This window comes from Coregonus clupeaformis, chromosome 29 (assembly GCF_020615455.1).
Source record: "Coregonus clupeaformis isolate EN_2021a chromosome 29, ASM2061545v1, whole genome shotgun sequence".
In the NCBI taxonomy this organism is placed as follows: domain Eukaryota; kingdom Metazoa; phylum Chordata; class Actinopteri; order Salmoniformes; family Salmonidae; genus Coregonus; species Coregonus clupeaformis.
In genome coordinates, this window is record NC_059220.1 from 32,734,393 (window position 1) to 32,758,107 (window position 23,715).

Below are 23,715 nucleotides of genomic sequence, written 5' to 3' on the forward strand. Positions count from 1 at the left end.
TGGGTATCTATTTCTCTCTCTCTCTCTCTCCCTCTCCCTCGCTCCCTCCCTGGCTCTCATCATGGGAGGTTCAACTCAGGAATTCCTCTGAATGTTCAATAATGTCTCTGTAAAAAGCTATTTCATTATAAATTGTACATCTGAAGAGTTCTTCTGTACAGCTGAGAGTAGAATTAACTCTCATATGCAAAGTTTCCTTCAGTTCTTATTTCTCACTTTCTTTCCCCTGCATAGATGTTTTTAATGTACATTCCTATTTTGCCTTTGACACACAGTAGCATCTGTTAAGAAAGAAAGAAAGAAAGAAAGAAAGAAAGAAAGAAAGAAAGAAAGAAAGAAAGAAAGAAAGAAAGAAAGAAAGAAAGAAAGAAAGAAAGAAATGCAGGAATCAACATACTGTAGCTAAAGAGGGAAATGGGAGTAAAAAAACTTACTGCACCATTCAGCACCTCCCAGAGGTAACATATCCCTACCAAATGCATTGACATTGGCACTTAGAAATGAAAACTCCCAAGCCAAGTACTTACTTAACTTATATTCAACAAATATAAATGGTGTCAAAGACTATCATACTTATCTGAACCATATTGCGCTTTTAGGGGTAGAAATGTACCTTCCCACATGTAGTGAAAATGTAGTATTTAGTTCTGAGGTATTTCCCCTTACATTTAGTGTAAATCAGATGTATTAAAGTATTGGAATGTAAGTGGAAGACACCACATATTCCTTGTTTGATAATAATAATTCCTAAATATAAGAGTGCAATTTATCCTCTAAACTTGTCCAGTATTCCTAATGGTGTATTATCAAGTGAAATGTTGAAAACTAATTCAAAGAGATGCTTAGATAGTTGTTGATCCATGGTAATTACAAATTCTTCCATTGTGGAAGATTGTTCTGTAGCATGTGTCAGGGTTAGCTTAGTGGATTGTTTGTTGTTTTCTCTAGGAACTTTCAAATGTCACATTCTGGGAATTTCATAGACATCCGTTAGTTTTCCTCACAGTATAAAGTACCAATGACAGAGCTCCACAGAATGTACTGTTACTCTGACTACATTGAATATACTTACCCCATTTTGATATTTTTGAATTTAGAAAACAAATATGAACATGTTGTTAAATTAATTTATTTTAACAATGTTTCTATGGGGATTATTTGTTGGCACAAAATGTAAACTTCCTAACATTGAGTCTAGTGATTTTTAATGGTTGTTGTTTTTACTGACAATTTGGATGAAAGACAAGTCTTTTGTGTGTTGTATGATTCACAATGTCCTTATTTAGTACAAATTAAGCGATGGTTTAAAAGAGGTGAAAGTGTTTACAAAGGTCTGTGTTACATGTTTTAGTTTTTTAAGGATTTTTCCATGACAAGAGACTTTGCATAATTGGTTCGATAAGTTAGATTTTTTAAACTGTTTTTAAAATTGAACATAAAATTGTAAGTGGATGATGTGTTCACACAAGATTTTTAAAGTAGATGTTTGACAATTGCAGCTCCAAGTCTTGCCTTAGAGGTTTCAGAGGCCAAACTCATGTTAAAGGGAACGGAAGGTGTCAATTTAAAACCATACTGTGGGAAAATAACGTTCTGTCCGTACCATGAACAATGATTGATTTGAGTACAAATAAATTGTTTACTTGTTGGGGAAAAACATAATTGCATTTTATTTTTTAATGTGCATTAATAATGTTATTTTTTTCCACAGTGAAGGTTTGATTGAATCCCAGCCTGAGTGTATGCAGAGGTCATGCCTCGTTTGAACATTATGGACTCTCACACTTATCTACCTGTAAAATTCGGCATACCTCTCATTTTGGGTCTAGGACTGTATTGTAGGAATAAGTTGTATTTGGTGTTGTTTCTATTTTTACACACAGTGGTTATTATTGTATTTGTAGATTTTTGGTGATCCATTTTTAATGTGTAATTTGAGTAATCTGCAAAAGTGCAGATTCAGCTATTTAGCTTTTACCTTTTTATCTTTGAATGTTCAAATTGCCTGAGTTTATTATATTGTAAATAGTGTGTAACTGTGTTTTTTGTTAATTTGATATCCAATTGTTTTGGAAGAAGAAACAAAGTTTTGTAAAGACAATTTCTGTTTATGGATTAAAACAAATAGCATGTGTCAATTCTTTGTTTGTTTTCTTCTTCTGTGAAATGATGATATATCTCAAATAATACTTTTAACCCATCCAAAAATTATTTTCAGTTTTAGTAAATAAGCATTTAATGTCATGAATTAAGACTGTAATCAAACAACTAAAGACACATTCCCTAGCATAACAGTCGCTTGTTGAATGTTTGAGGCCTGGATTCAATGTGGGCCTTGAAAGATCCACTTTATAGTGCCATTTCCGATTGAGCCGGCATATGCAGCATTTATCATGAATGCAGTCTCCACTAACGTGGGAACATTGCTTTTAATATGTACATAGCTGAAAATGGGCGATCGGATTGAATCCCAAGCTAAATAATACGTTTATAAAAGTGAATGCTCTATATAAGCATATACAGTTGAAGTCGGAAGTTTACATACACTTAGGTTGGAGTCATTAAAACTAGTTTTTCAACGACTCCACAAATTTCTTGTTAACAAACTATAGTTTTGGCAAGTCGGTTAGGACATCTACTTTGTGCATGACACAAGTAATATTTCCAACAATTGTTTACAGACAGATTATTTCATTTATAATTCACTGTATCACAATTCCAGTGGGTCAGAATTTTACATACACTAAGTTGACGGTGCCTTTAAACAGCTTGGAAAATTCCAGAAAATGATGTCATGGCTTTAGAAAGTTCTGAAAGGCTAATTGACATCATTTGAGTCAGTTGGAGGTGTACCTGTGGATGTATTTCAAGGCCTACCTTCAAACTCAGTGCCTCTTTGCTTGACATCAAGGGAAAATCAAAAGAAATCAGCCAAGACCTCAGAAAAAAAATTGTAGACCTCCACAAGTCTGGTTCATCCTTGGGAGCAATTTCCAAACGCCTGAAGGTACCACGTTCATCTATACAAACAATAGTACGCAAGTATAAACACCATGGGACCACGCAGCTGTCATACCGCTCAGGAAGGAGACGCGTTATGTCTCCTAGAGATTAACGTACTTTGGTGCAAATAAATCCCAGAACAACAGCAAAGGACCCTGTGAAGATGCTGGAGGAAACAGGTACAAAAGTATCTATATCCACAGTAAAACGTGTACTATATCGACATAACCTGAAAGGCCGCTCAGCAAGGAAGAAGCCACTGCTCCAAAACCGCCCTAAAAAAGCCAGACTACGGTTTGCAACTGCACATGGGGACAAAGATCGCACGTTTTGGAGAAATGTCTCTGGTCTGATGAAACAAAAATAGAACTGTCTGGCCATAATGACCATTGTTATGTTTGGAGGAAAAAGGGGGTACTTACAAGCCGAAGAACACCATCCCAACCGTGAAGCACAGGGGTGGCAGCATCATGCTGTGGGGGTGCTTTGCTGCAGGAGGGACTGGTGCACTTCACAAAATAGATGGCATCATGAGGAAGGAAAATAATGTGGATATATTGAAGCAACATCTCAAGACATCAGTCAAGAAGTTAAAGCTTGGTCGCAAATGGGTCTTCCAAATGGACAATGACCCCAAGCATACTTCCAAAGTTATGGCAAAATGGCTTAAGGACAACAAAGTCAAGGTATTGGAGTGGCCATCACAAAGCCCTGACCTCAATCCTATAGAACATTTGTGGGCAGAACTGAAAAAGCGTGTGCGAGCAAGGAGGCCTACAAACCTGACTCAGTTACACCAGCTCTGTCAGGAGGAATGGGCCAAAATTCACCCAACTTATTGTGGGAAGCTTGTGGAAGGCTACCCGAAACGTTTGACCCAAGTTAAACAATTTAAAGGCAATGCTACCAAATCCTAATTGAGTGTATGTAAACTTCTCACCCACTGGGAATGTGATGAAGGAAATAAAAGCTGAAATAAATAATTCTCTCTACTATTATTTCACATTCTTAAAATAAAGTGGTGATCCTAACTGACCTAAGACAGTTCATTTTTACTAGGATTAAATGTCAGGAATTGTGAAAAACTGAGTTTATATGTATTTGGCTAAGGTGTATTTCCGACTTCAACTGTAAATGTTTTTCATGGGACATCATTACATTTTCCATGCTTTTGCATGCTCACCAACATTCATTTATCACAATAATTTCTGTTGATGTGCACAATCCTTTTCCCTTTCTGCCACAATCAACCACATACAGTGCCTTGCAAAATTATTCATCCCCCTTGGCGTTTTTCCTATTTTGTTGCATTACAACCTGTAATTTAAATTGATTTTTATTTGGATTTCATGTAATGGACATACACAAAATAGTCCAAATTGGTAAAGTGAAATGAAAAAAACAACTTGTTTCAAAAAATTCTAAATAATAAATAATGGAAAAGTGGTGCGTGCATATGTATTCACCCCCTTTGTTATGAAGCCCCTAAATAAGACCTGGTGCAACCAATTACCTTCAGAAGTCACATAATTAATTAAATAAAGTCCACCTGTGTGCAATCTAAGTGTCACATGATCTGTCACATGATCTCAGTATATATACACCTGTACTGAAAGGCCCCAGAGTCTGCAACACCACTAAGCAAGGGGCACCACCAAGCAAGCGGCACCATGAAGACCAAGGAGCTCTCCAAACAGGTCAGGGACAAAGTTGTGGAGAAGTACAGATCAGGGTTGGGTTATAAAAAAATATCCGAAACTTTGAACATCCCACGGAGCACCATTAAATCCATTATTAAAAAATTGAAAGAATATGGTACCACAACAAACCTGCCAAGAGAGGGCCGCCCATCAAAGCTCACGGACCAGGCAAGGAGGGCATTAATCAGAGAGGCAACAAAGAGACCAAAGATAACCCTGAAGGAGCTGCAAAGCTCCACAGGGGAGATTGGAGTATCTGTCCATAGGACCACTTTAAGCCATACACTCCACAGAGCTGGGCTTTACGGAAGAGTGGCCAGAAAAAAGCCATTGCATAAAGAAAAAAATAAGCAAACACGTTTGATGTTCGCCAAAAGGCATGTGGGAGACTCCCCAAACATATGGAAGAAGGTACTCTGGTCAGATGAGACTAAAATTGAGCTTTTTGGCCATCAAGGAAAACGCTATGTCTGGCGCAAACCCAACACCTCTCATCACCCCGAGAACACCATCCCCACAGTGAAGCGTTTCATCGGCAGGGACTGGGAAACTGGTCAGAATTGAAGGAATGATGGATGGCGCTAAATACAGGGAAATTGTTGATGGAAACCTGTTTCAGTCTTCCAGAGATTTGAGACTGGGACGGAGGTTCACCTTCCAGCAGGACAATGACGCTAAGCATACTGCTAAAGCAACACTCGAGTGATTTAAGGGGAAACATTTAAATGTCTTGGAATGGCCTAGTCAAAGCCCAGACCTCAATCTAATTGAGAATCTGTGGTATGACTTAAAGATTGCTGTACACCAGCGGAACCCATCCAACTTGAAGGAGCTGGAGCAGTTTTGCCTTTAAGAATGGGCAGAAATCCCAGTTGCTAGACGTGCCAAGCTTATAGAGACATACCCCAAGAGACTTGCAGCTGTAATTGCTGCAAAGGGGGGGGGGTGAATAGCAATGCACGCTCAAGTTTTCAGTTTCTTTGTCTTATTTCTTGTTTGTTTCACCCCAAATAATATTTTGCATCTTCAAAGTGGTAGGCATGTTGTGTTAATCAAATGATACAACCCCCCAAAAAATCCATTTTAATTCCAGGTTGTAAGGCAACAAAATAGGAAAAATGCCAAGGGGGGTGAATACTTTCGCAAGCCACTGTAAAAAGTAACTCATTTGGAGGTAGTGAGCTTTTTAAGGTGCTTTGAATTGGAAACACATTGGGAAATGCCCACGCCCACACATGGCTTGGCATGTGTTGGTGTCTGTTTTTGGCCCAATCAATGATGAGCGCAGTGTTATTGATATCTCCTGTGCGTTGTTTCACTCGTAGGCAACTCCTGGGTCCTATTTTTGCTCTTGTCCCTCTTCACTTTTTCATGATAGAGGAGATATCCAAGAATACACTCTGAAAGAGAGAGAACATTTGGGATTGAGAGAGGCTAAATAACACATTGACACTAGTCATCATGACTTACTTTCTGTAAGATTTAAAAAATGTTTTCTTACAACATTACAAACAGTTATCTATTGCAGCTTTACCAGTAAAATCTAGACATATCTCTCTCTCTCTCTCTCTCTCTCTCTCTCTCTCTCTCTCTCTCTCTCTCTCTCTCTCTCTCTCTCTCTCTCTCTCTCTCTCTCTCTCTCTCTCTCTCACTCTGTCCCTCTACCTTCCCATCTTATGCTTTCAGTCATGCTCTCATGCTCTGTTGTTATCATGCTTTGTTGTAATAAGCTCACATTACAGAGTGTTTATGGCTCTCTAAACCACCAGGTCAGAGGCTGCCTGTCTCTTGGCTCTACTTGCCATTGACATTCTCCTTCCAGGGGGTGGCATCGTGGGCATGTCCCCCATGTCACCCAATTCAGAGTCGGACGTCCGTAGAGAGTTGCTGCTGCAGTCACTGATGGTGGACATGCTCTCAGAGGGCATACGTGTCATGAAGCTTTGCTTCCGTCCTGGGTTAGGCAAGAGGAATTCGCTGCCCATTGAGTTCCTCCTCTCCTCCTCCAGGTCTATGTCCCTCAGAGCCAAGCTGGGTCTGTGTGTTGTCATGATGCTGGGTCTGTGTGTTGCAATAGGCACAGGTACTACTTCCATGTGGCTGGGCTGGTAGTGGTCTTGAGGGTGTAAATTGGGGTCCTTATGGTTCAGCTGACCCTGCAGGTTCCTGGGCCCACTGTCTCCATTCAAGAAAACTCCTCTGTAGGCTGGAGGTTGCTGGTCAACCATGGTGGCTTTGTGGTTCTCTGGGGCTCCCTGGAGGTGCAGGGTCTGGATCATCCCCTGGCTGGGCTGACATTGCTGGAGCTGCTGCTGCTGGTAGTGCTGATGGGGCTGGAGGCCAGTGCAGTTGGCCAGGTACTGGCCTGGAGCCACGCTGTTGTGCCTGGGCACTTCGTGGTTAGGTATGTAGTGGGGAGGTGGGTCCATTGGGTTCAGATCCTCCTCAGGAATGACTTTGAAGATGGTCTGAGTCAGCGGCCCATTGTGAGAAGACAGTTTCCTCATCACACACAGTTGCTGTATCATCGCTTTCTTCTTCGGCTTGTAAATCAAACTGTCGTTGTCTGCTGGGTACTTGTCTCCCTTCAGAGTCTGTTTGATTTTCTTGATGCCCAGGTGGGATATCTCCAGGAGGTTCAGGAAGAGAGACACCCCGGCGATGACGATCATGAACACCATGAACACTGTTTTCTCTGTGGGCCTGGACACGTAACAGTCCACGCTGTTGGGGCAAGGCATCCTCTCACATTTATATAGAGGCTCCAGTCCGATGCCATACAGGATATATTGGCCCATGATGAAGCCCACCTCCACTACGGAGCGTGTTAGGATATGGATGACGTACGTCCGCAGCAGGGACCCTCTCAATGGAGCCTTCTTCACCTTCCTCTGCTCCTCCAGCTTCTTCAACTCCTTCTCAATGCGCTTGTGTTGCTCCACCAGCGCCTCCGTCTCCCCCAGCTCTGCCTTCAGCTGGACCCTCCTCCGGTGCCTCTCCTTCTCCAGGGCGCGCAGGCGGTAGAGCGCGTGGCCCATGTAGACGAGGGAAGGCGAGGACACAAAGATTACCTGCAGGACCCAGAAGCGGATGAGGGAGATGGGGAAGGCCTTGTCGTAGCAGACGGTCTTGCAGCCCGGCTGGTCTGTGTTGCAGATGAACTCGCTCTGCTCATCGTCCCACACGTCCTCGGCGGCCACGCCCAGCACCAGCATGCGAAAGATGAAAAGGACGGTGAGCCAGATCTTTCCTACGATGGTGGAGTGGACGTGCACCTCCTCTAGGATGCTGCCCAGCAGGTTCCAGTCCCCCATGGTCTCTCCTCAAGGCTCACTGGTCTCTACTGCCATATGTCCTCACACTGGAGAGAGAGAGACCAGAGGGATATCCCATCTATTTTATTTTAACAGTTAGATCGTAACTACAGTTTAAAACATGCAATGTTTATAATCATTATGCAATGAATGGAGTTAGTAATTGAGACAAGGGCAGTGGAAGGTAGCCACCTAAATGGAAGATAATCCAAGAAAGAAAACAAGTAGGTGGCCAGTACGATGCAGAAAAGTTTAGTGAACTTACAGAAAATATACAAAAATAATACATATAGTAGGAGCAGATCGGTCTATAGTTTACTTCAGGACGCATCACTGCAACATGTTTCGACTACAAAAGTCTTCTTCAGGCATCATTGAAGACTTTTGTACTCGAAACGCGTTGAAGAATTTCACCTAAGAATTTCACTTAGTTCTTGTCATTTCAGACATGCATTTCTTGTTTTCCTCGCTTTAACTTTTATTTTGGTAAGACAACTGCATTACAAATCAGCATCATGATGCAGACAGTAAGAGCAGTAGGGGAGAGTGAGGTAATATGAGCCATTTTTTACATTCAGCATTACTCTGTCAAGGGACATATATTATTCTTTCTAACAAATATATCTACATATATTTCAGGATGTTGTGTATCCCTGGAAATAATCAGAGGTCATGTAAACATTCGTTTTGAAAACATAGCTTGTCCAAAAAAAGTGTTCTCTTGACATAACTTACCCCAGGTGTGGGGTAAGTTGAGCCGCGCGACAGGGTAAGTTAAGCTGCCTACAAATTTCTGTACTGAATGAAATATTACCACTACCTTTTTAAAACCATGTCTTTCTAACACTTTTAACATAGGCCAGGCCCTGGTGTTAGCTCATATCCCAGCAATAATGCCCTGCATTACGCCTGGGAAGACAACACTTCAATTTGTTCAACTTGCCATTGGCTCAACTTACCCCAAGGCAAACATTTTGACTGTATTAGCCCATACAGCTACAAGGATGCACTTTCATGCTAGGTTTAGGACCTCATACTGAATCTCATAGAGACCCCCACTGATGTATAGAACAATATTAAAATGATCTACTTTGGTTTAGATACAAGCATCATGAAACCTCTAACACAATACATTCATTTGATTTGGTGAAAATCCGTTTTCTGAACCTAACTTGCTTACCACTCTTTCCATGTGGTTTCTTCCTTCACAGACAATGAAATTATAACCTCTTCCTAAATATTGAGTCAAATGGTTTCCTAGAAACAAGGGTGGCTCAACTCACCCCTTTGGCTCAACTTATCCTACTCACATTTTTTAAACATAATTTCATAATTTCAATGCGAAGAAAAACAAGCACTTACATGTCAATGATATGGGTACTTTCTTTGCCTCTCGATGCAAATCATGTTTCCCACTCGCCAAAATCACATGCTTGGTATGGTTACCCCATGGAGATGTTGGTTTCCTTTCCAAAAGCACATCTCTCCCTTAGTCAGTCAGTCCGCGACACAGAGTGACTGTTCTGTGTTCCACCGTGCTGCTGTTGCACACAGGGTTCACAGGATGTGAGGATTGATCTGCAACCCACGGGAGGGACAATGGCCCATGGCACATCTTGCCAGGCAATTGTTGAGTCCTGCCTGCAACTCCACCCCCCTCCCCGGCCTGTTCCCACACCAACCAACAGTGCCAACCCAGCTAGTGCCCTCTGACCCCCATGAATACCCCGCTCGCTGGAAGAGAGGGTATATTTGTGTATTGTTTTTTGTTCCCACAATGCTCCCATTTCGGCCCTTTAGGTTTAATAGTAACCCTCCTAATTAGGAGCTTCAGATATAACATTTTTGAGGCAAAGGTATGTAGGAGCAGCTGTCCCTCATATCTGATTAATGTAATGCATAATCTATAACGCCAGACACACCGGTTCAATGAGTCATGTCCGGTTTCATAGTTAGCTGCATGGGGAGTTATTGTTCTTTGGAGTGCGTGTGTTCTACCCCCCATGATGGTTTGTCTGCCGAAAGAGAACACCATAGTGCAAAAGATACTCAATCTATCCAATCCAACACCTGAATACTATAGGGTTAGGTTATATAATGAGTTAGTGAAATTTGGTGTGAGTTGGTTGGTGTGATCTCTATTTTGTTTTGCATTTCAAAGTATTGGTTATGTGGTGTTGAGTGTTGTCTATCAAAAACAACACACAATGCAAACTGAATTGTATTCTCACTTTGGGTTGCAGTGCAATATTCCTGAACTGGTTTTATCCACTGAAAATGTATATATTGAACTCCCCTTTTATCTGTTTGGGACTAAAGGCATACCACACAGCATAACCATGAAGATAAGCAGATAATCACATACCCTTGTTGTGAAGTTGAATTGTGTGGTTCTGAAGTTATTCTACACAACCCAAACCCCCCATACCAAGCCATACCCATGCTAAGTAATAGTACACAATAGTAGTTGAGTTGCTGCAACTGCATAAAAAGACCAGCCAAGCCTCAGGGCTTTAATTAGCTTTCCATTGCACACTGACAGAGTCAATGGAGGATTGATTTGATTTTCCCTTGCAGAAGCTTCAACAGCAAATGCCAGATGTCACATTGGGATGTTGCATTACATAACGAGTTCATCTAGTACTTAGCTAGCGATCCATAGGGGCTGGGCCTGAATCTGTTGTTGTCTATCTGTGTTACCGATGCAAAGACCTGCACCCATATGTTTTGATCTGATTAGCTTCTCCTTTTTTTGTTCTGACTGAACGACATGCAGTTAGACATTTGTTCTATTGCTCACTGTTAATGTTATTGACCCAACAGAGATGTCAATAACATGCGTTCATCAAAAATTATTAGACAAGGGTATTTGGCCATTGAGCATATGATATGATTGCTACAGTTCACAGGTACAGGTTAAACTTCAACAAGGTCATACATTTGGATGGTCACATACAATATTTTACATCAGCAGTTGCTACATCGATTTTTGGACTTGTAAAATAATGATATGCATGCTCTTCAATCGAATGCTGCCTGCACCCGCTCACCTGACTAGAGTCACTACTCTCGGCGGGTCTGACTTAGAATATGTGGACAACTACAAATACCTAGGTGTCTGGTTAGACCGTAAACTCTCCTTCCAGACTCACATTAAGCATCTCCAATCCAAAGTTAAATCTAGAATTGGCTTCCTATTTCGCAACAAAGCCTCCTTCACTCATGCTGCCAAACATGCCCTCGTAAAACTGACTATCCTACCGATTCTTGACTTCGGCGATGTCATTTACAAAATAGCCTCCAACACTCTACTCAGCAAATTGGATGTAGTCTATCACAGTGCCATCTGTTTTGTCACCAAAGCCCCATATACTACCCACCGTTGTGACCTGTACGCTCTCGTTGGCTGGCCCTCACTACATATTCGTCGCCAATCCCACTGGCTCCAGGTCATCTATAAATCTCTGCTAGGCAAATCCCAGCCTTATCTTAGCTCATTGGTCACCTTAGCAACACCCACCCGTAGTATGCGCTCCAGCAAGTATATCTCATTGGTCATCCCCAAAGCCAACACCTCCTTTGGCCGCCATTCCTTCCAGTTCTCTGCTGCTAATGACTGGAACGAACTGCAAAAATCTCTGAAGCTGGAGACTCTTATCTCCCTCACTAACTTTAAGCATCAGTTGTCAGAGCAGCTTACCGATCACTGCACCTGTACACAGCCCATCTGTAATTAGCCCACCCAACTACCTCATCCCCATATTGTTATTTATTTTGCTCATTTGCACCCCAGTATTTCTATTTGCACATCATCTTCTGCACATCTATCACTCCAGTGTTAATACTAAATTGTAATTATTTTGCACTATGGCCTATTTATTGCCTTACCTCCATAACTTACTACATTTGCACACACTGTATATAGATTTTCTATTGTGTTATTGACTGTATGTTTTGTTTATCCCATGTGTAATTCTGTGTTGTTGTTGTTTTTATTGCACTGCTTTGCTTAATCTTGGCCAGGTCGCAGTTGTAAATGAGAACTTGTTCTCAACTGGCCTACCTGGTTAAATAAAGGTGAAATAAAAAAATAAATAAAAAATATGTACCCATTGATTCTTGAAGAATATAACTTAAAAATGCCTCATGAGCTTAGTTCAAATGTACTACCCCATCAGAACCCCAAATATAAGCTTGTCTTACTCCAATGTTTAGAAAGAAAGTAAACAACTACTGTACTACTGCGTGGCCGCACACGACTCCAATACCATCATTACGTTTGCTGACGAGACGACGGATTTAGGCCTGATCACCAACGACAATGAGACAGCCTACAGGGAGGAGGTCAAAGATCTGGCAGTGTGGTGCCAGGACAACAACCTCTCCCTCAACTTCAGCAAGACAAAGGATCTGATCGTGGACTACAGGAAACGGAGGGTCGAGCACGCCCCCATTCACATCGGGCTGTGGTGGAGACGGTCGAGAGCTTCAAGTTCCTCGGTGTCCACATCACTAAGGACCTATCATGGTCCAAACACACCAACAGTCGTGAAGAGGGCACGACAATGCCTCTTACCCCTCAGGAGGCTGAAAATATTTGGCATGGGCCCTCAGATCCTCTAAATGTTCTACAGCTGCACCATTGAGAGCATCCTGACCTGTTGCATCACCGCCTGGTATGGCAACTGCTCAGCATCCGACTGCAAGGCGCTACGGAGAGTAGTGTGTACAGCACAGTACCTCACTGGGGCCGAGCTCCCTGTCATCCAGGACCTCTATACCAGGCGGTGTCAGAGGAAGGCCCTACAAATTGTCAAAGACTCCAGCTACCCAAGTCATAGTCAAGTTTGGGACCAAAAGGCTCCTTAACAGCTTCTACCCCAAAGCCATAAGACTGCTGAACAGTTAATTAAATGGCTACCCGGACTTTCTGCTTTTCACCCCCTACCTACATGTACATAGTACTTCAATCAATCAATCACCTAACCAAACCTACATGTACATATTATCTCAATCAATCATCCCAATTACCTCGTACTCCAGTACTCTGACTCGGTACCGGTACTCCTGGTTTATAGCCTTTATATACTGTAGCCTCGTTACTTGTTATTTTATTGTGTTATTTTATTGTGTTACTATTTTATTTTTATCTATTTGTTCATTTTCTTACTTTGTAACTGCATTGTTGGGAAGGGGCTCGTAAGCAAGCATTTCACAGTAAAGTCTACACTTGTTGTATTCGGCGCATGTGACAAATAAAATTTGATTTCATTTGAAAACTATCATTTTGATATCATGTATGGTCAGTCCTTGCATCCATAGCTAGGTCTATACATTTTAGAGTGATTACATTTCTCCAGCCCCATCCCTCAGCTTTTTACCAAAACAGTGGTGGGGAAGCCGCTTTGTTATTGTTTCAACTGCTGGTTGGCCCTTTAAGCACATTGTAGTGATAATACTTAGAAACAACATCCATACTAATGCCTGTTAGTGCCACTCAATATATTAACTTAACTCTTACATCTCTGCCCCTAGTAAATGTTATTGTGATAGACAGACCTCTTTTGTACTTACAATCTCCATACTGTAGTCTGCAACTTTTGTAGTCACACACAGGATATGGGCCTTTCTAATAGAATTGTGTATAATAGTGTTATGCTTTAAATCTTAATTCTTATAGGTTCTGGGTCAAAGTCTTGATTACGTGGCCATACCATACAAAATGTTACTAAACAGTCCACTACCATTTTACTACCTTCAGGATTTTCACATAGGGTAGACCCTGATTGTACATACTATCTCTGACGGTGGCATTCCAAAAGGTTGAGGTCATGTGAGGATGTTCTATGTTGTGCCGTAGCAATCCGTCAATACTTGTAGAGAACACATCATGTACTGTGGGATCAGAGAGTGGTTTATAAAAAGTGAACAATACCGAGGGCCATAGCAGCCCTCATTAAACCCTGTGATCAAAGACAAGATCAATAAAGAAAACACACAGGCAGGCAGCACTCATAGATACAGCAGGAACTCTACAGGATACACTACATGATCAAATGTATGTGGACACATCTCATTCCCAAATCATGGGCATTAATATGGAGTTGGTCCCCCCTTTGCTGCTATAACAGCCTCCACTCTTCTGGAAAGGCTTTCCACTAGATGTTGGAACATTGCTACGTGGACTTGCTTCCATTCAGCCACAAGAGCATTAGTGAGGTCGGGCGTTCTCCTGGCATCCGCCAAACCCAGATTCGTCCGGCGGACTGCCAGATGGTGATGCGTGATTCATCACTCCAGAGAACGTGTTTCCACTGCTCCAGAGTCCAATAGCGACGAGCTTTACATCACTCCAGCCGACGCTTGGTATTGTGCATGGTGATCTTAGGCTTGTGTGCGGCTGTTCGGCCATGGAAACCCATTTCATGAAGCTCCCGACAAACAGTTTTTGTGCTGATGATGCTTCCAGATGCAGTTTGGAACTCGGTAGTGAGTGTTGCAACCGAGGACAGACAATTTTGACGTGCTATGCGCTTCAGCACTCGCCGATCCTGTTCTGTGAGCTTGTGTGGCCTACCACTTTGCAGCTGAGCCGTTGTTGCTCCTAGACGTTTCCACTTCACAATAACAGCACTTACAGGTGACTGGGGCAGCTCTAGCAGGGCATAAATTTGACAAACTGACTTGTTGGAAAGGTGGCATCCTATGACGGTGCCACGTTGAAAGTCACTGAGCTCTTCAGTAAGGCCATTCTATTGGCAATGTTTGTCTATGGAGATTGCATGGGTGTGTGCTTGATTTAATACACCTGTCAGCAACGGGTGTGGCTGAAATAGCTGAATCCACTAATATGAAGGGGTGACCATACTTTTGTATATATAGTGTATGTACTGTACAGGAACACATATCAAAGAGGAATAGCTATAAGCAATACACATTAATTACCAATTGATTACCGGTACTTTTCACACCCATACTTACAGTATATCACACAAGGTGTAGAAAGCAAACACAATTCAAAGAGAGAGAGAGAAAGAAAGAAAGAAAGTGTGAGAGAGAGAGAGAGAGCGATTCAGAGTGTTTAATAGTCAAATGTACAGGTGTGATTGCAGGGTATAGTGAAAATAAGTGAGAGAGCAAGAGAGGGCCCACAGTGCATTCACTGCACATTAAATCATTACAGATATAGACAGATCATTCTAGATCCATACCACACTGTACAGTAAGATCTAATTTAGCACGTGTGCCCTGTGCTCTGGCACGAGATGGCTGGGTGGCAGGGGCTGTTCCCATAGTAACTGAGGGGATTAGATTATCAGGCCCGGGTAAACCTGGTGGGAGGAGTTTGTGTAAAGGATGTCACACTGCTTGGTTAGCGAATACCACTTCCTTCTGATTTGGCTCACACCGAGGCTCGAACCCAGGACCTCTGCTTTACTAGCACACATGACCACCCTCCCGAAGCGTCTTAACAGTCGCGCCACATGAAAAGCTAGCTATTCACTGGTACAAGTGGGGACACTTCAGACTGAGGAGTATGTTTCACACATCCACACTACATTTGCACCAGGTGAACAGTGATTGCATTCGTTTTGGAAACGGGCTGCCTCCCAGGCATGAGCCAGGTGCCCCGTTCAAAGCCCACTGGTGAAGTCGGCTCAAAACAAAAGTGACATAGCCTAGGCTAGATTAAGCATGTGGAGTAATGAGTCGGATTCTTTGTTTTCACATGCAAATGTAATTGCTTTTGATAAAAACGCTTTATCTGGTGCACCGCGGCTCAGGTTAATAGAACTCCCTCAATGTCAGAACTCATGTTGTCAACCATGGTTGGCATCAACTCTCTGTGCTCCAATTGGTCCTGAGCAGTTCCAACCCCTCCTCCAGGCTAGTGATTATCTGCAGTAGTTTGGCCCTGTCCTGCTGTGCACTGAGCCCCGTCTGCATGCCGCTTGGCCCCCTGGGTCTTTCATCCAGTACCAGCACTCCTGCTGGGTGGAAATCATTAGTCACCACGAAGTACAGGTTGCAAAATAGTTGGGAAGAGATTTTTGATGTGCCAATTCCATGGCACATGATTTATGAACTGATACACAAAACAACACTGGATTCAAAACGTATACTTTTTCAATGTAAATTATTATATAAAATTCTTGCAACCAATAGAATGTTATGCATATGGGGGATACAACCATCCCAGCTCTGCAGATTTTGCTGCGAAGAGACAGAATCATTTGATCACTTGTTTGGTACTGCCCATACAGTGAGGGAAAAAAGTATTTGATCCCCTGCTGATTTTGTACGTTTGCCCACTGACAAAGACATGATCAGTCTATAATTTTAATGGTAGGTTTATTTGAACAGTGAGAGACAGAATAACAACAACAAAAATTGTTATGAATTGATTTGCATTTTAATGTGGGAAATAAGTATTTGACCCCTCTGCAAAACATGACTTAGTACTTGGTGGCAAAACCCTTGTTGGCAATCACAGAGGTCAGACGTTTCTTGTAGTTGGCCACCAGGTTTGCACACATCTCAGGAGGGATTTTGTCCCACTCCTCTTTGCAGATCTTCTCCAAGTCATTAAGGTTTTGAGGCTGACGTTTGGCAACTCGAACCTTCAGCTCCCTCCACAGATTTTCTATGGGATTAAGGTCTGGAGACTGGCTAGGCCACTCCAGGACCTTAATGTGCTTCTTCTTGAGACACTCCTTTGTTGCCTTGGCCGTGTGTTTTGGGTCATTGTCATGCTGGAATACCCATCCACGACCCATTTTCAATGCCCTGGCTGAGGGAAGGAGGTTCTCACCCAAGATTTGACGGTACATGGCCCCGTCCATCGTCCCTTTGATGCGGTGAAGTTGTCCTGTCCCCTTAGCAGAAAAACACCCCCAAAGCATAATGTTTCCACCTCCATGTTTGACGGTGGGGATGGTGTTCTTGGGGTCACAAGCAGCATTCCTCCTCCTCCAAACACGGCGAGTTGAGTTGATGCCAAAGAGCTCGATTTTGGTCTCATCTGACCACAACACTTTCACCCAGTTCTCCTCTGAATCATTCAGATGTTCATTGGCAAACTTCAGATGGGCCTGTATATGTGCTTTCTTGAGCAGGGGGACCTTGTGGGCGCTGCAGGATTTCAGTCCTTCACGGCGTAGTGTGTTACCAATTGTTTTCTTGGTGACTATTGTCCCAGCTGCCTTGAGATCATTGACAAGATCCTCCCGTGTAGTTCTGGGCTGATTCCTCACCGTTCTCATGATCATTGCAACTCCACGAGGAGAGATCTTGCATGGAGCCCCAGGCCGAGGGAGATTGACAGTTCTTTTGTGTTTCTTCCATTTGCGAATAATCGCACCAACTGTTGTCACCTTCTCACCAAGCTGCTTGGCGATGGTCTTGTAGCCCATTCCAGCTTTGTGTAGGTCTACAATCTTGTCCCTGACATCCTTGGAGAGCTCTTTGGTCTTGGCCATGGTGGAGAGTTTGGAATCTGATTGATTAATTGCTTCTGTGGACAGGTGTCTTTTATACAGGCAACAAGCTGAGATTGGGAGCACTCCCTTTAAGAGTGTGCTCCTAATCTCAGCTCGTTACCTGTATAAAAGACACCTGGAGCCAGAAATCTTTCTGATTGAGAGGGGGTCAAAAACGTATTTCTCTCATTAAAATGCAAATCAATTTATAACATTTTTGACATGCGTTTTTCTGGATTTTGTTGTTGTTATTCTGTCTCTCACTGTTCAAATAAACCTACCATTAAAATTATAGACTGATAATTTCTTTGTCAGTGGGCAAACGTACAAAATCAGCAGGGGATCAAATACTTTTTTCCCTCACTGTACATAGCTTGTTTCTGGTCGCAGGTTCAGGAATGTCTGAAGAATTGCAACATTTACCTGGAGTTAACTCTGCAAATAGCACCGCAAGGTGACTTGAAAAGCCATAGTCAATCGATTAATAATACTACTATTTTTTCATCTTAATTTACGATCTGTAGAAACTATGATAATAGAAAGGTTCAGAACCTTTGGGAAACATAACAGCACAGATGAAAAAAAATAAGGCAAATAGAAATCAAAACTGGGTTGAGGATGGGAGTAAAAACAAAACTAAAAGATAACTAATGTAAAATATACCGTGTCTGTAAAATGTATATAGGAAAGTATTCAGACCCCTTGACTTTTTCCACATTTTGTTACGTTACAGCCTTATTCTAAAATGTATTAAATAAAAATAAATCCTAGGCAATCTACACACAATATCCCATAATGACAAAGCGAAAACAGGTTTTCAGAAATTTTTGCAAAATATATTAAAAACAAAACAGAAATACCTTATTTACATAAGTATTCAGACCCTTTGCTATGAGACTCGAAATTGAGCTCAAGCGCATCCTGCTCCCATTGATCATCCTTGAGATGTTCCTACAACTTGATTGGCGTCCACCTGTGGTAAATTCAATTAATTGAGCATGATTTGGAAAGGCACACACCTCTCTATATAAGGTCCCACAGTTGATAGGTCATGTCAGAGCAAAAACCAAGCCATGAGGTCGAAGGAATTGTCCGTAGAGCTCCGAGACAGGATTGTGTTGAGGCACAGATCTGGGGAAGGGTACCAAAACATTTCCGCAGCATTGAAGGTCCCCAAGAACACAGTGGCCTCCATCATTCTTACATGGAAGAAGTTTGGAACCACCAAGACTCTTCCTAGAGCTGGCCGACCGGCCAAACTGAGCAGTCAGGGGTGAAGGGCCTTGGTCAGGGAGGTGACCAAGAACCTGATGGTCACTCTGAACGGAGCAAAGTACAGAGAGATCCTTGATGAAAACCTGCTCCAGAGCACTCAGAACCTCAGACTGGGGCGAAGGTTCACCTTCCAACTGGACAATGACCCCAAGCACACAGCCAAGACAACACAGGAGTGTCTTCTGGACAAGTCTCTGAATGTCCTTGAGTGGCCCAGCCAGAGCCCGGACTTTAACCTGATCGAACATCTCTGGAGAGACTTGAAAATAGCTGTGCAGCGATGCTCCCCAACAAACCTGACAGAGCTTGAGAGGATCTGCAGAGAAGAATGGGAGAAACTCCCCAAATACAGGTGTACCAAGCTTGTAGCGTCATACCCAATAAGACTCGAGGCTGTAATCGCTGCCAAAGGTGCTTCAACAAAGTACTGAGTAAAGGGTCTGAATACTTATGTAAATGTGATATTTCTGTTTTTTATTTTTAATAAATGTGCAATAATTTCTAAAAACCTGTTTTTGTTTTGTCATTATGGGGTATTGTGTGTAGATTGATGAGGGGAAAAAACGATGTAATCCTTTTTAGAATAAGGCTGTAAAGTAACAAAATGTGGAAAACGTCAAAGGGTCTGAATACTTTCCGAATACACTGTATCTACTGTAACTTTGATTGGACTGATCATGTCAACATCATACTTTCAACATTTTAGCTAGCAAGCTAGTCAAGCAGTCATCATCATTAATCACGTCGACAATCTACTGGCGCATCCTTTTCAAACCTTGTCATATGAAGAGACATTATAGATAAAACGTATCGGCGCTCATCGGCCATTGGACATAAACATTACATAACAAGTCGGAATCAACAATGAGTGGTTTGGAAGGAATCAGTGGCTAACTGCAAGCGTTGCAAAGCAATCAATATTTTGCTCCCCTGCCTGCTATTCGGTGGAGAGGGTGTGTGGTCTAAGTCCGTGTAGACCAATTTGGGTTTCCAGTCTCACCACATTCTTTTGGAGAGACTGGAAACCCAAATTGGTCTACACGGACAAGTTCTGGCCTGGTTTAGATCTTACCTGTCGGAAAGATATCAGTTTGTCTCTGTGAATGGTCTGTCCTCCGACAAATCAACTGTACATTTCGGTGTTCCTCAAGGTTCCGTTTTAGGACCACTATTGTTTTCACTATATATTTTACCTCTTGGGGATGTTATTCGAAAACATAATGTTAACTTTCACTGCTATGCGGATGACACACAGCTGTACATTTCAATGAAACATGGTGAAGCCCCAAAATTGCCCTCGCTAGAAGCCTGTGTTTCAGACATAAGGAAGTGGATGGCTGAAAACTTTTTACTTTTAAACTCGGACAAAACAGAGATGCTTGTTCTAGGTCCCAAGAAACAAAGAGATCTTCTGTTAAATCTGACAATTCATCTTGATGGTTGTAAAGTCATCTCAAATAAAACTGTGATCTCTCTTTTGACGAACATATCAAGACTGTTTCAAGGACAGCTTTTTTCCATCTACGTAACATTGCAAAAATCAGAAATTTTCTGTCCAAAAATGATGCAGAAAAATTAATCCATGCATTTGTTACTTCTAGGTTAGACTACTGCAATGCTCTATTTTCCGGCTACCCGGATAAAGCACTAAATAAACTTCAGTTAGTGCTAAATACGGCTGCTAGAATCCTGACTAGAACCAATAAATTTGATCATATTACTCCAGTGCTAGCTTCCCTACACTGGCTTCCTGTTAAGGCAAGGGCTGATTTCAAGGTTTTACTGTTAACCTATAAAGCGTTACATGGGCTTGCTCCTACCTATCTTTCCGAGTTGGTCCTGCCGTACATACCAATACGTACAGTGGGGGAAAAAAGTATTTAGTCAGCCACCAATTGTGCAAGTTCTCCCACTTAAAAAGATGAGAGAGGCCTGTAATTTTCATCATAGGTACACGTCAACTATGACAGACAAATTGAGAAAAGAAAATCCAGAAAATCACATTGTAGGATTTTTAATGAATTTATTTGCAAATTATGGTGGAAAATAAGTATTTGGTCACCTACAAACAAGCAAGATTTATGGCTCTCACAGACCTGTAACTTCTTCTTTAAGAGGCTCCTCTGTCCTCCACTCGTTACCTGTATTAATGGCACCTGTTTGAACTTGTTATCAGTATAAAAGACACCTGTCCACAACCTCAAACAGTCACACTCCAAACTCCACTATGGTCAAGACCAAAGAGCTGTCAAAGGACACCAGAAACAAAATTGTAGACCTGCACCAGGCTGGGAAGACTGAATCTGCAATATGTAAGCAGCTTGGTTTGAAGAAATCAACTGTGGGAGCAATTATTAGGAAATGGAAGACATACAAGACCACTGATAATCTCCCTCGATCTGGGGCTCCACGCAAGATCTCACCCCCGTGGGGTCAAAATGATCACAAGAACGGTGAGCAAAATCCCAGAACCACACGGGGGGACCTAGTGAATGACCTGCAGAGAGCAGGGACCAAAGTAACAAAGCCTACCATCAGTAACACACTACGCCGCCAGGGACTCAAATCCTGCAGTGCGAGACGTGTCCCCCTGCTTAAGCCAGTACATGTCCAGGCCCGTCTGAAGTTTGCTAGAGTGCATTTGGATGATCCAGAAGAGGATTGGGAGAATGTCATATGGTCAGATGAAACCAAAATATAACTTTTTGGTAAAAACTCAACTCGTCGTGTTTGGAGGACAAAGAATGCTGAGTTGCATCCAAAGAACACCATACCTACTGTGAAGCATGGGGGTGGAAACATCATGCTTTGGGGCTGTTTTTCTGCAAAGGGACCAGGACGACTGATCCGTGTAAAGGAAAGAATGAATGGGGCCATGTATCGTGAGATTTTGAGTGAAAACCTCCTTCCTTCAGCAAGGGCATTGAAGATGAAACGTGGCTGGGTCTTTCAGCATGACAATGATCCCAAACACACCGCCCGGGCAACGAAGGAGTGGCTTCGTAAGAAGCATTTCAAGGTCCTGGAGTGGCCTAACCAGTCTCCAGATCTCAACCCCATAGAAAATCTTTGGAGGGAGTTGAAAGTCCATGTTGCCCAGCGACAGCCCCAAAACATCACTGCTCTAGAGGAGATCTGCATGGAGGAATGGGCCAAAATACCAGCAACAGTGTGTGAAAACCTTGTGAAGGCTTACAGAAAACGTTTGACCTGTGTCATTGCCAACAAAGGGTATATAACAAAGTATTGAGACACTTTTGTTATTGACCAAATACTTATTTTCCACCATAATTTGCAAATAAATTCATTAAAAATCCTACAATGTGATTTTCTGGATTTTCTTTTGTCATTTTGTCTGTCATAGTTGACGTGTACCTATGATGAAAATTACAGGCCTCTCTCATCTTTTTAAGTGGGAGAACTTGCACAATTGGTGGCTGACTAAATACTTTTTTTCCCCACTGTACGCTACGGTCACAAGACGCAGGCCTCCTAATTGTCCCTAGAATTTCTAAGCAAACAGCGGGAGGCAGGGCTTTCTCCTATAGATCTCCATTTTTATGGAACAGTCTGCCTACCCATGTGAGAGACGCAGACTCGGTCTCAACCTTTAAGTCTTTACTGAAGACTTATCTCTTCAGTGGGTCATATGATTGAGTGTAGTCTGGCCCAGGAGTGTGAAGGTGAACGGAAAGGCTCTGGAGCAACGAACAGCCCTTGCTGTCTCTGCCGGGCCGGTTCCCCTCTCCACTGGGGTTCTCTGCCTCTAACCCTGTTGCAGGGGCTGAGTCACTGGCTTGCTGGTGCTCTTTCATGCCGTCCCTGGGAGGGGTGCGTCACTTGAGTGGGTTGAGTTACTGACGTGATCTTCCTGTCTGGGTTGGCGCCCCCCTTGGTTTGTGCTGTGGTGGAGACCTCTGTGGGCTATACTCGGCCTTGTCTCAGGATTGTAAGTTGGTGGTTGAGGATATCCCTCTAGTGGTGCGGGGGCTGTGCTTTGGCAGAGTGGGTGGGGTTATATCCTTCCTGTTTGGCCCTGTCCGGGGGTTTCTTCGGATGGGGCCACAGTGTCTCCGGGACCGCTCCTGTCTCAGCCTCCAGTATTTATGCTGAAGTAGTTTATGTGTCGGGGGCTGGGGTTAGTTGGTTATACCTGGAGTACTTCTCCTGTCTTATCCAGTGTCCTGTGTGAATTTAAGTATGCTCTCTCTAATTCTCTCGTTCTCTCTTTCTCTCTGAGAACCTGAGCCCTAGGACCATACGTCAGGACTACCGGGCATGATGACACCTTGCTGTCCCCAGTCCGCCTGGCCTTGCTGCTATTCCAGTTTCAACTGTTCTGCCTGCGGTTACGAAACCCCTACCTGTCCCAGACCTGCTGTTTTCAACTCTTAATGATCGGCTAGAAAAGCCAACTGAGAGACCTGAGCACCTAGGACCATACGTCGGGACTACCGGCCGTGGTGACTCCTTGCTGTCCCCAGTCCGCCTGGCCTTGCTGCTATTCCAGTTTCAACTGTTCTGCCTGCGGTTATGGAACCCCTACCTGTCCCAGACCTGCTGTTTTCAACTCTTAATGATCGGCTATGAAAAGCCAACTGAGATTTATTCCTGATTATTATTTGACCATGCTTGTCACTTATGAACATTTTTGAACATCTTGGCATGGTTCTGTTATAATCTTCACCCGGCACAGCCAGAAGAGGACTGGCCACCCCTCATAGCCTGGTTCCTCTCTAGGTTTCTTCCTAGGTTTTCACCTTTCTAGGGAGTTTTTCCTAGCCACCGTGCTTCTACACCTGCATTACTAGCTGTTTGGGGTTTTAGGCTGGGTTTCTGTACAGCACTTCGAGATATTAGCTGATGTAAGAAGGGCTATATAAAATAAAATTGATTGATTGATGATTGGGTTTAAGGATTTAAAACATCTGTCTGAAAGGGTCT

General features: G+C 42.8%; 1 protein-coding gene across 1 annotated transcript; it reads right to left on the reverse strand.

Moving 5' to 3' along the window:
- Window positions 1-6,460: 6,460 nt before the first annotated feature.
- Window positions 6,461-8,058, reverse strand: LOC121544482 (gap junction alpha-8 protein-like). The gene has a single exon (XM_041854408.2). The coding sequence runs from the start codon at window positions 8,015-8,017 to the stop codon at window positions 6,461-6,463; it is 1,557 nt and encodes a 518-aa protein (XP_041710342.2). The 5' UTR covers window positions 8,018-8,058.
- Window positions 8,059-23,715: the final 15,657 nt, after the last annotated feature.

Excerpts from the sequence above, each read along its gene's own strand:
- LOC121544482 (XM_041854408.2), bottom strand. The coding sequence starts at position 8,017 with ATGGGGGACTGGAACCTGCTGGGCAGCATCCTAGAGGAGGTGCACGTC.